We start from the raw sequence: 12,090 nt of genomic DNA, 5'->3' as shown, positions 1-12,090 counted from the left end.
CTCCATTTCCAAGGTGTGAATTGACATTACCTGTGTCGATAGCTCATCTCCAGAAAAGAATGAAGAAATAGTGCATTGTACTATAAAGTTTACATGTGAATAAGTCTGGTTTGTGAGTATGAAAATTGCTGGAAGGATCATATCCCAGGAACTAATGCTATGTTGAAACAGCAAATTAGCAGCATTAGAAGAAGATCTGTCGTTGAGCCTGAATCTTGTCCGTGCGAAAATAAGTATTGAGGGTATACAAATTGCTGGAGGGATTACTTATATCCCAGAAACGTCATGTTGAAATGGTGAAGTAGCATTTGAAGAAGATTGGCGCTAAGCCTAAGCCGGAATCTTCATGAAATACGCGAAATACGCATCAAGGACCTCAACGCGATCCAGTGGCGCGATGGCTCCAACATAGCCATCAGGGCGAACAGCAACCAGCGCACCCTCAGATCCCACTCCAAAATACGAGTAACCTTCTCCCCCAAAGTTACCAGTGGGATTGGTGTCATCGACAAACACCCTAAGAGCACCTCGATCAATATCATCCCACTTGACACAGATAAGGAAGCACTCACTTTGACCAATGAGGGCGAAGAAGCGCAGGGAGCCGCAATAGATTGAACTCATCCTTCCGGCCCTTGCTGATCGTGATGATGTCGAATCGCGGGCTCCCAGGCGTCGCGTAACAGTTCAGGAAGCTCCCGGGTTTCTGCATGTCCACGACCATCGACTCGACCCTCGCTTGCTGAAGCGGATCGCTGAATTCACCGGTGAACACAAGTAACTTGAAGAGGGAGTCTGAAGGAAGCAGGTCCTGGAGCTCGAATGGCCGTCCGTCTGCTGCCCGCATGAATTTGTATGGAGGGACGCGTTTGCCGAGGACGAGACCACTAGCCAGCTCCTGGTATGTGTCATTTACTACAACCGAAGGGTGATAATGTATCCCGATTCCACTGGTGAAATCTGTTTGGAAAGTCCTACAAACTCGCGGGATTAGTAACAAGATGAGACTGTTGGTAGAATAATCTCACTTCAAGACATGTTCGGACGAAACCCCATCGCTGTTCTGCTCAGTCAAGGGCTTCTCGCAGACAAGGGTGGACCATGTTTTATCGAATGCGATCAGTTCTAATGCGAATTTACGGCGCTCCGATTCGTACTATCGGCGGGACGTGAGCAAGGACTCAAATAACTGCACAAGAGTGAGCTTGCCGTTGATAAAAGAGACATATCTGCCCACCCACGAATAACTTGGGCAATTTTCCAAGCTGACAAAGCGATTTAGCTCGATCGCGACGACAGCAACGGAAGACATACCTAGATTGTGACTATCGTTTATACTCGCGTTCATTCCTTGTCCTGGAAGTTCCATTGTAACCAGACCGGGGGGAGGGGCCAAATTTAGGACGCTTACCTGCTTTTGGAGAGTGCGTGTGGCAAGCATCACCAGCGATGAATACTCTATTTTTGACAGAAAACTTCGAGGCCACTCGTTGTCCAACTTGAGTAAAAGTGTCAGACAAACACGAATTCATAGTTGGCAGTAAGATGCATACCGCTATATATCGTCCACCACAAAAATTCACTCTTCCGGATAAGCTTGTAAGGTTTGAGCGATTTCTGGGCGGTCTAAGGGGAACATTGATGAATGTTGACCGTAGTATGATGATGGATACCACTTACTTGAAGAATTTCCTCTGGACCCATTCTATCCTTGTCCACCCTGCCTGTCACTGGATTGATGACATCTCGATCTTCCAGTTGGACATATGCGCGAACGCGATCCTCTTCTCGAGGAAGGAGAAACATCGAGCCATAGTTAGATTGTGCAAGACACTTATTCCTGACATCCGGGAAGTCAGTTTCGGGCACAAAGTCCACGACACCCCAGATGGCATCTATCGATCGAGACTGAGCTTGCTGAGAATTTTCGAGGATCAACTTTCTCACCAGACTGTTCACCATCCATCGTGATATCGAATTGTTTGCGGGTCCATGAGTGAGCGCCTATCAATGTGAATGATTATATTGGCAAGATCGACATTTTAGGAGCCTACCGTCACCACCAATAACAAATTTAGCGTGGACAATTTCTTGTTGTTCATCCTCTGATTGGTCTAGTCTTTGGAGCGCAACGCGAACTGGATATGACGTAGGATCCGCCAATTCGTCTTCATCCTTGGAGAGCTCTATCGAAGTCGGCATGGTCGATCGTTCGACCTCAACACCAAGCGATGACATGGAATCTAAGAAAATGTCTTGAATGGCTCCTTGATGGAGCGCAGCCTTGATCTCATTCAGCTGATATAATTCCCATCCAATTTATGAACTCACCTCGAATGGGTATCTTGCAGACGGTGCTGTTATGTTTGATGTTCTTTTGGTAAGCTAATGGCGGAAATTCGGTGAACATCCTTCGTCGATAGCGGATTTTACGAACCTCTATGCCGCCGGTCGAAGAAGGGTTGTAGAATGCCTAAGATGCAATGAGTCACATATCCTGCAAGCTCGTCTTCAAAGGCGTACCGCTAGATGGATTTGGGAACACTCCTTCAGAAGGCGCTCTGCAAGTCCATAACTCTATGTTCAGCTCGTTAATACTGAGTCTTATTCGGTCAGTCAGGAAGCATTTTCACCTGCAACAGTTCAATAGTGCGAGGTGAGATTCCATCCCCATAACCGGCAGTTATCTTGAAGGCCCTAACCAAAAGTTGAATTAAAAGCAGGCATGGAAGGGATTGATCCACTGACCTTTGGTCGACGATGCGGACATTCACTCTCGCATTTGCGAGGGCATTTGCGCACATGAGACCAGCAGGTCCAGCGCCAATAATGAGAACGTCGACTTCAGAGTGATGTGCGAACCGAACAGGCATTGAGAAAGAACTATGATTTAGTAATGGGAGTGTAGAGGAATGCGTCTTGGTACGGGGAATGCAGGTCTACAATCCTCAAGAGAGCTTTCTTAAAGGCGACACAGGGGTAGAATAAATAGAAATCAGTCGCGGCCGCTGTCCCTAGAGCCATGTAAGTTCCCTGCAAGTAAGACCCAATGAATCAAAAACCAATATTTGCCGAGGTTGATTTAGATACAACTCGGAATATCTTGTACACCGGTGATATAGATAGCAACAATACATTACTCGCAGACGGCCATCAGATGCACCATGACGCGGTGGTGCGATCTGGGTATATTTGAGTTTGGTATACGTAGAATCTTTGTAAGGCACTAACTTGAACCCTAAAAATATGGGACGGGGGGGACCAACCAACAAAGCTTCATCGGAAGCAAAGGCTAACCATCCGCGACCAACGCAGGAGTCAAACGCGATTCTGCAGACTGCGCCAAAGTGGGAGAACGTGCTTGACAGACCGCTTCTGCGCATTGATGGATTGTTGAAGCATTGCCTCCGGGTCATCCGAGAGGTAGGTCAGATGAGGCCAATGTACTAGCACGTAGTATGGCACATGGATCCAGGACACTCTTAAAATAAATCTGCTGTCCCTTTATGTATGAAGGTGACTGTAGCTTGCTGCTTGAGCATGACATTCAGCCACTAGGCTACATGCGCAGAGTTAGCACTGACCGATAGTGGCAACCGGCACTTTGGCAGCTTGTCAAAGTTTCTAGCACCCCAAAATTTGAGTCACGTGTTTGCACACGTTCCTAACTCATCGATTACTTCCCACAGGTGTACATAATGATGTATGACATCATTGTACTGCTACTAGTACTCCCAGGAACGTGACTCGGGAGTTTTCTTTGCGACGCAGGGAATGTGACGTTCTCTTGTGTGTATTATTGGCAGTCGAATAGGGTCGGTTCCTATTGCCGGATCCTGGGCATGTCAGGCAGAATGGAGATATGCATCGGTCACGCCGGTGTTGTGTCTTTCGTGCAACTCGAATGCACGTCAGAGCATGTGCCATCATTTCACAAAATGTGGCCTCGCAACATATCTAATATAATCTCTCCAACCAGACAGTGTGTCTCTCAGATTTCTGGGGTGAGTCTTTTTCGAACAATTTCAGCGACGAAAATAGCACTGGAACTTGAACGGACACGGACTGCAAGGGAAATACAAGGCCAAACCTCTATACTACGGCTCTATCTATCCAGGACCGACTACTACAACAATGCGCAGGACTACCGACAGTGCTGTGGGTAGAACTATTTGCCGGCAGAACATGACAGAACTAGGGTTGTGTCATAGCAAAACCAGGCGAAACTCAGAAGAGGTAAATTATTCGTCAACTACAAAATACTATTGGTTGACATTAATGGTTCAACATCCAAACACCCCCCTCGCTTCTCGCACCATAATAATCACCGAGAGCTCGTCGTTGATAGACTTCGGCACCCACCATACCTGCCTGGTTCCGAACTTCCTTGAAGCACCTTCCAGTGCATTGCGGGGAATCAGTCGGGTGTTTGGGAAGACTTTTGTCGCAGTTTTCGGTGTGAGCGCCAGAGGAATTGAGTGGACAATGTTTACGCTTGAAATGTGATCTATTGGATGAATCGGAGACATGACCTAATGTTCGTTTATTGGGTAGATCAATACTATCCGTCCCGGCTGAGTCGTCACCCCCACAAGTCGTCAAGTAACGCTTTTGTCACAGTTGGTCACAGCTGCCATTTCTAAGCCCGCTCAGTTAATGCCTCAGATCCAGATGTCAGTTAAGTTAGAGCAAAAAATCATGTGAGGGTGAAATACTGGCTTGCATTGTGAGCCAACGCAGCTTCTTTGATGATCTTGTAGATATTGTTTGTGGCACCCTGCAAAGCTGCCTGAATCCACTGCTCATATGCAGGATCACGCGATGCCCTTTCGAGCGGCTATCTCCGAGTCTGACAAGTCGTCACAGCCAGTCATAGTATCTGTTTAAAACTCCGCCACGGCAACGTTCGGCTGGCTGTCACCAGCGTGAGTCTTGCGTGACTTTGGCTGCTTTCAATGAACTTCACCATTTCTTCGTAAAAATCAGTCGTTCAACCTCGCAATGAACAGTACATGTTATAAATATTGATTGAAGTTGTAAATTATGTGTGGAACTAAGAATTGAGTGAGATATTTAGGTCATGACGACTTGTGGGGGTGACGACTCAGCCGGGACGGATAGTACAGTTAGGATTTGCATTGACAACTACGCAGTTTATCTCACACATATTCCGGTACTTTTTCAAGTTCTGTCACGGGCCGCCCACAACACCACTAGTCACGGCGAATGGCAGAACGGCAGTAAGTAACTACCGACTACGAACCAGGACCCTTGGCGCTCCAACAGCGTTTAAAAATGTTCAGTCTGAGCAGTATTATGCTCGATCGATCTCATCAACCGTAACCGCAGGCGGATTTGGAAACTAGTTCACTCAGGCTATTGATATCTTGGAAGGTGGTGTGACGATAAATCCTCTCTCAGACAGGTGGGAGATTTTTGAAAGTATTCATACAGCGGCAAGCCACAGTATCTCTAGTGTCCTGATGTCCATCATATTTGGAGCTATATCCTTCAACTGTGCAATGATATCATGAACTGCTGCGATCCTCTTGAGTTCTCCGTTGCGCTGCTGCGATAGCAAAAATGGACCGAAAGGCTGTCCGAAGCGAACTATCAAAGCAATGCTCGCGAGTGAGAACTCTGATAAACCGGCTCATTTCATGCAGCAGGTGGACTACGCAACAGAGATGACGCAAACTTATAGTATTTTTACGGTACCGATATTCATGTGTCGACGGAAGTTATGTCTTTGACTCGTGTGCTGATGTATCATGTTATGGTCCGACAATCCTGTTGTGATCTCCGACACACGGCTGCGCTAGCAAAAATGGAACAAAAGGCTGTCCAAGGCGAACAATCGACCGCAATGATACTCTTGAGTGCTAGTGAGGCTCCTCTTCTACAGGCGAACCGACGGGCAGCTTGTCAGAGTCGTCTATCAGGGACCTGGGCTCGGTTCGATCTTATTGTCTGTGAAGTCAGGCACCTCTAGAAGATACCGATTACACAGTAGATGGACTAACGAGAAGAATGGCCTTTGCTCGTGAAAACCTGTTTAGGGTATCTTCAGTGGTAATTAGCAGGTCGTGAAGCCAGTCTGCCTTGATTCCGTACGTGATTGGAGTCTTCTGGGCTAGACCACGCTTCTATTATATCGCAATAAAGAGACCTGTGTGCGGTTATGATGTTCAAGCAAGGATGAGGTGATCTCCTGCAGGAGCCGCCCGAGCGCGTTCTGCTTCAAGTTCTCGCCGTAGAATTACACGCAGGGGGGTATTGACGGTCGAGTTCAATCCAAACTGTTCTTCGAATAACATCTTCTGCTTCGGATGGCTGCTGACGCAGACCTGCAAATATTTAGTAGGCGTTGATAAGTAAGTATGTCAGTCTACATAGAGTGCAACTCTGCAAAGGACAAAAATTGGATTCAAAAAAAAAAAGTATGTCAGTAATACTAAAATAAACACTGCTCGGACTTTTAAATAAGTCGCGGCAAATCGGCAAATCCTATCGTCCACCATAGAGATGCGGCTACACCCTCCGATCGTGTTTCACCTTGTGCAAAGCTGACGTACTTTGGAGCGTATTTCCCAGTCGTTCTTAGCGGCCATTGCTAGGACAGTGCGAATTGTCACCATATGATTATTTGGTGTCGGTGCGAATGTTTCTTGGTCCATATTCTTAGGGCGCAGTATTGCCAATAATACTTAATAGTAGTACATATGGTACATTGCAGCAAATCACATCCAACAAATTAGTAACAATACTTGGTGGGCCTCCGGTAGACTCGGTCGCCTTATACAACGGTAACAAGGTATGTGTGGGTAGCATACAGCGCAAGCCGACCGCCGACCAGTGATAACACTTTGAACAGTTAAATTCAATCTCCGACTTTGCCCTAATTGGGTATACGTGTGAACTACGCGTCTCGCATAGAACGCGACAGCATCATCGCGTTGATCATTGAGATTGTCTCCCTATGGCTCAATTCAAAGTTCAAACACGATGAAAGCATCAACCTAAATACCACCTGGTGACACAACCACAGGAATACTATAACTAACAGCGGGAGGGAGACAAGAGGGAGAAGCAAATAGCCTTGCCACTCCCACTGGCAGTACCACAACATCGTTTCCCTCCAAAATTTCAACTGCTGCTTCAAGCTGCCATGCAAATGGTTCGCAACCGAGTGTTTATCCAGCGCGTTTTGCTGGTCACGGTGCTGCCAGATGAAGTTCACCAGGACAAAATTTTCGAAGTTTTGAGGGTGCGGGCATAGCATCAAGCGGCACTTGCATATAAACGAGGCTCATTCGATTAGCTCTACCCCGCCCCACATTTATGGCTTAGTGCATTAAAACACATTATAAGGATTATACGCACATCAAACTCAAAGACACCCAGATCACACGACCATCGATAATGACGTGAATTCACAGTCGAATTAGTGACCTTGAAGCCACTTGTTCCAAGACTAAATTGGACAAGTTCAATATCAGTGGCGGCACAGCTCACTTGCCTCCCAACTGCAAAAGTTACTCAGGCCAATTGAATTCTTCGCTGGCATGTTCCGTTGATTGACCTAGGACAGCGTTTAAAATTAGAGCGACATACGAAAAGTCTTCCTGATACAGTTCATTTACACCTAGAAGCATCTCATCATAAGATACGCTCTGGTCGGTCACAACACGCGGATCTCATGCGGAGCAAGGGCTGTCAACGAGGGTTGCAGCGAGAATGACTGCTTGGCATCTAAACGGCAGCCCTGCGAAATACCAATATTGATACATTCCGAATTTCCGACACCTATGAATAATTTGGATACACAAGCGTGTGATGGAGGTATCACGTGAGATAGTCTTTGAGTCTTGAGATGGCCATATAAAATTCAAAATGAGTCAATTATTAGTCAAGTCGCCAGCCAAACAACATATGATCAGACATAAGCTACTAAATTAATATTGCCAAGATAATCAGCGCCGGTCCGTGAAGCCATGCAGCAGTACTGTCCTAAACATTGTCTTTCCAAATAGTACACAACAATTTTAGTGTAGCACTACATGCCAGTACTACGGGTTGAAAATAATCATCATAATCGAGCAGCTTATACAACAACCCTACGGTACTTCAGCCAGATAAATCTATATCATTTGGCATATTAACTGTGTTATGTAAAATTGACAGCTTAAGAATTCAGCACGGCAAGTTACTTTATTTGACCATGTAGTGTTCCTGAGTGAAGAAATTCGGTTGGCTCCATTCTAGTAGGGTCAGTGCAATTGAATACCTTACACCACAGCCCCAGATCACACCACCACATCACGATGGCCGTCTGCAGAATGATGCATTATTGCCATCTAGATCACTGGTAGTATCCGTGTCTAAATCAACCTTAGCTGTGATCGCTTTGGTCTTACTCGCAAGTAGTAGTAGCTACCATGGTTCTAGGAACAGTACTGTGGGCTTACTGATTTCTATTTATTCTACCACTCTAGCATCTTTAAGAACGCTCTCTTGAGGACTGTAGACCTGCATCCCCTGTACCAAGACGCATTCCTCTACACTCCCATTACTAAGTTATAGTTCTTTCTCAATGTCTGTTCCGTCCGTACGTCACTCTGAAGTCGACGTTCTCATTATTGGCGCTGGCCCTGCTGGTCTCATGTGCGCGAATGCCCTCGCAAATGCAAAAGTGAATGTCCGCATCGTCGACCAAAGGTCAGTGGGTCGACTTTTCCATTCCTGCTTTTAACTCAACGTTCCGTTAGGGCCTCCAAAATAGCCGCTGGGAATGGTGATGGAATTTCACCTCGCACTATTGAACTTTTACAGGTGAAGATGCTTCCTTGCTGATTGAATAAGACTCGATATTAACAAGCTGGACATAGAGTTATGGACTTGCAGAGCGCCTTCTGAAGGAGTGTTGCCAAATCCATCTAGCGGTACGCCTTTTAAGACGGGCTTGCAGGATATGTTGTGGCTCATTACATCTTAGGCATTCTACAACCCTTCTTCGACCGGCGGCATAGAGGTTCGTGAATTCCGCTATCGACGAAGGATGCTCACTGAATTTCCGCCATTAGCTTACCAACAGAACATTAAATGTGACAGCACCGTCTGCAAGATACCCATTCGAGGTGCGTTCATAAATATGACAGGAATTATATCAGCTGAATGAGATCAAGGCTACGCTCAATCAAGCAGCTATTCAAGACATTTTCCTAGATTCCATGACATCGCTTGGTGTTGAGGTCGAACGATCGACCATGCCGACTTCGATAGAGCTCTCTAAGGATGAAGACGAATTGGCCGATCCTACATCATATCCAGTTCGCGTTGCGCTCCAAAGACTTGACGAATCCGAGGGTGAACAACCAGAAGAAATTGTTCACGCTAAATTTGTTCTCGGTGGTGATGGTACGCTCTGAAAACGCTCCTCTTACCAATATAGTCATTTACCTTGGTAGGCGCTCACTCATGGACCCGCAAACAATTCGATATCACTATGGATGGAGAACAATCTGGTAAGAATGTTTATCACTTCGAATTCTCAGCAAGCTCACTCTCGATCGATAGATTCCATCTGGGGTGTCATGGACCTTGTTCCTGACACTGACTTCCCGGATATCAGGAATAAGTGCCTTGCACAATCCAACCATGGCTCAGTTTTTGTCATTCCTCGAGAAAAGGATCTCGTTCGCTTATATGTGCAACTGGAAGAGAAAGATGTCATCGATCCAGTGACAGGCAGGGTGGACAAGGATAGAATGGGTCCAGATCATATTTTTAAAGTAAGCGGCATCCATTATCATACAATAGTCAGCATTCATCAATATTCCCTTTAGACCGCCCAGAAATCGCTCGAACCTTACAAGCTTACGGGTGAATTTTTGTGGTGGACCATATATAGCGGTACGCGCCTTACCACTTGCTATGAATTCGTGTTCATTTGACATCTCTACTCAAGTTGGACAACGAGTGGCCTCGAAGTTTTCCATCAACAATCGAGTATTTATTGCTGGCGATGCTTGCCATACACACACACCGAAAGCAGGTATGCGTCTTACATCTGGCCCCTCCCCCTGGTCTGGTTACAATGGAATTTCCAGGACAAGGAATGAACGCAAGTATAAACGATAGTCATAATCTAGGTATGTCTTCCGTTCCTGCTCTCACGATCGAGCTAAATCGCTTTTTCAGCTTGGAAAATTGCCCAAGTTGTTCGTGGGTGGGCAGATATGTCCCTTTTGTCAACGGCAAGCTCGTTCTTGTGCAGCTATTTGACTGCTTGCTCACATTCCACCGATAGTACGAATCAGAGCGCCACAAATTTGCATCAGAACTGATTGCGTTTGATAAAACGTGGTCTACCCTTGTCTGCGGCAAGCCCTTGACCGGGCAGAACAGTGATGGGGTTTCACCCGAGCAGCTATTGAAGTAACATTATTTTACCAACAGTCTTTTCCTGTTACTAATCCCGTGAGTTTGTAGGACTTTCCAAACAGATTTCACCAGTGGAATTGGGGTACATTATCACCCTTCAGTTGTAGTAAATGACGCATACCAGGAGCTGGCTGGTGGTCTCGTCCTCGGGAAACGCGTCCCTCCATACAAATTCATGCGGGCAGCAGACGCAAGGCCATTCGAGCTCCAGGACCTGCTTCCTTCAGACTCCCTCTTCAAGTTACTTGTGTTCACCGGTGAATTCAGCGATCCGCTTCAGCAAGCGAGGGTCGAGTCTATGGTTGCGGACATGCAGAAACCTCATAGCTTCCTGAACCGTTACGCGACCCCTGGGGACTCGCGATTCGACGTCATTACGATCAGCAAAGACCGGAAGGACAAATTTGACCTCTTGCAGCTTCCTACGCTTCTTCGCTCTCATTGGTCGAAGTGAGTGCTTGCTCATATTTGTCAAGTGTGATGATATTGATCGAGGTGCTCTTAGGGTGTTTGTCGATGACACCGATCCCACTGGTAGCTTTGGGGGAGAAGGTTACTCGTATTTTGGAGTGGGATCTGAGGGAGCGCTGGTTGCTGTTCGTCCTGATGGCTATGTTGGAGCCATCGCGCCACTGGATCGCGTTGAGGTCCTTGATGCGTATTTCGCGTCTTTCATGAAGATTCCCGCTTAGGCTTAACAGCGAATCTTGTTCCAATACTGCTTCGCTATTTCAACACAGCCCTAGTTCTTATGATGTAATTCTTTCAGTACATACCCTCACATCATACTTATTCACGCACGGACTATTCTTCATACTTTTCTGGAGATAATAAGCCACCGACGTAGAGGCGATGGCAATTCACACCTTTGAAATATAGGATTACGCCTTACAACGCTTGATTGAACAGTCAGAGTGGTAAGAGCTACCAACAGCGGCTGCTTCTACTGGTCTGATAATAAAATTCGAAAAGTGAAGCGAGGTAGAGTCGAGGTCGTTTCGCACATACATCTCCGTTAACATTTGTGTCACAGTGACCAGAGTAAATTGTCTGTGATGTATTGGAGGGAGCTGAACATGGTAAATGTTTTGGGACCGGAGACACTGACGGGTATGCCATAGACTCTCGGAAAACAACGAGGCTAATAAGAATGAACCACTCGAGTATGCCGATGGAAAGAGCTGAGAGAGTCGACTATATAGCCAGCGATTCCTCCGAAGAGAGGCGTCAGTAGCCAGGCCCAAGCATCGTGACCTCTTTATATAGTACTTGTGTCAAACATTCGGCCACAAAATGCCTGATAAGAAAGCAGTGAGCAAGCGTCATCAGGCTAAATTCACCTACATCACGACATTATGTGACTGGATAATTCTCCATAGGCAAACCAAAATACGTTCTTTGGAAGATATTTGTAAAAGATAACTCGCACCGAAAACAAAACCACAACACATGGAGAAAATAATGTGTCAGTAAAAATATCACTCTGGTAGACGACAGAGAAGGTGACAAAGAAAACGGAGAATGTCTGGATGGTGGAGTCGAGCAAGCTGGACTCGATTGTATGGAGACCTGAAACCCTGGATGATATAGAGATCGAGACTGGCACTACATCACTCGTACCCAGTCGCAGTTACGCAGGCGGGACCT

At 46.3% G+C, this 12,090-nt stretch overlaps 2 protein-coding genes across 2 annotated transcripts; one reads left to right on the top strand and one right to left on the bottom strand.

The window, feature by feature from the left end:
* Positions 1-56: 56 nt before the first annotated feature.
* Positions 57-3,040, bottom strand: F5147DRAFT_280455 (FAD binding domain-containing protein). The gene is made up of 15 exons (XM_041429014.1): positions 2,749-3,040; positions 2,634-2,697; positions 2,524-2,577; positions 2,438-2,473; positions 2,332-2,385; positions 2,055-2,283; positions 1,948-2,004; positions 1,681-1,895; positions 1,554-1,626; positions 1,412-1,498; positions 1,315-1,356; positions 1,210-1,265; positions 1,029-1,156; positions 573-974; positions 57-517 (listed from the first exon to the last, which is right to left on the bottom strand). Exons 1-15 carry the CDS (start codon positions 2,871-2,873, stop codon positions 331-333), a joined length of 1,809 nt encoding a protein of 602 aa, XP_041290546.1. The 5' UTR covers positions 2,874-3,040; the 3' UTR covers positions 57-330.
* A 5,426-nt stretch (positions 3,041-8,466) lies between these two features.
* Positions 8,467-11,334, top strand: F5147DRAFT_706028 (FAD binding domain-containing protein). Its single transcript, XM_041437970.1, has 15 exons — positions 8,467-8,718; positions 8,769-8,832; positions 8,889-8,942; positions 8,996-9,031; positions 9,084-9,137; positions 9,186-9,417; positions 9,468-9,524; positions 9,577-9,791; positions 9,846-9,912; positions 9,968-10,054; positions 10,110-10,151; positions 10,201-10,256; positions 10,310-10,437; positions 10,492-10,893; positions 10,949-11,334. The coding sequence occupies exons 1-15, from the start codon at positions 8,594-8,596 to the stop codon at positions 11,133-11,135; spliced, it is 1,806 nt and encodes a 601-aa protein (XP_041290545.1). The 5' UTR covers positions 8,467-8,593; the 3' UTR covers positions 11,136-11,334.
* The last annotated feature ends 756 nt before the right edge of the window (positions 11,335-12,090 follow it).

Source organism: Suillus discolor (assembly GCF_016758755.1).
Source record: "Suillus discolor strain FC423 chromosome Unknown F5147scaffold_44, whole genome shotgun sequence".
NCBI lineage: Eukaryota > Fungi > Basidiomycota > Agaricomycetes > Boletales > Suillaceae > Suillus > Suillus discolor.
Note: the sequence above shows the minus strand (reverse complement) of the source record. Positions and strands in the feature narration are given on the sequence as shown.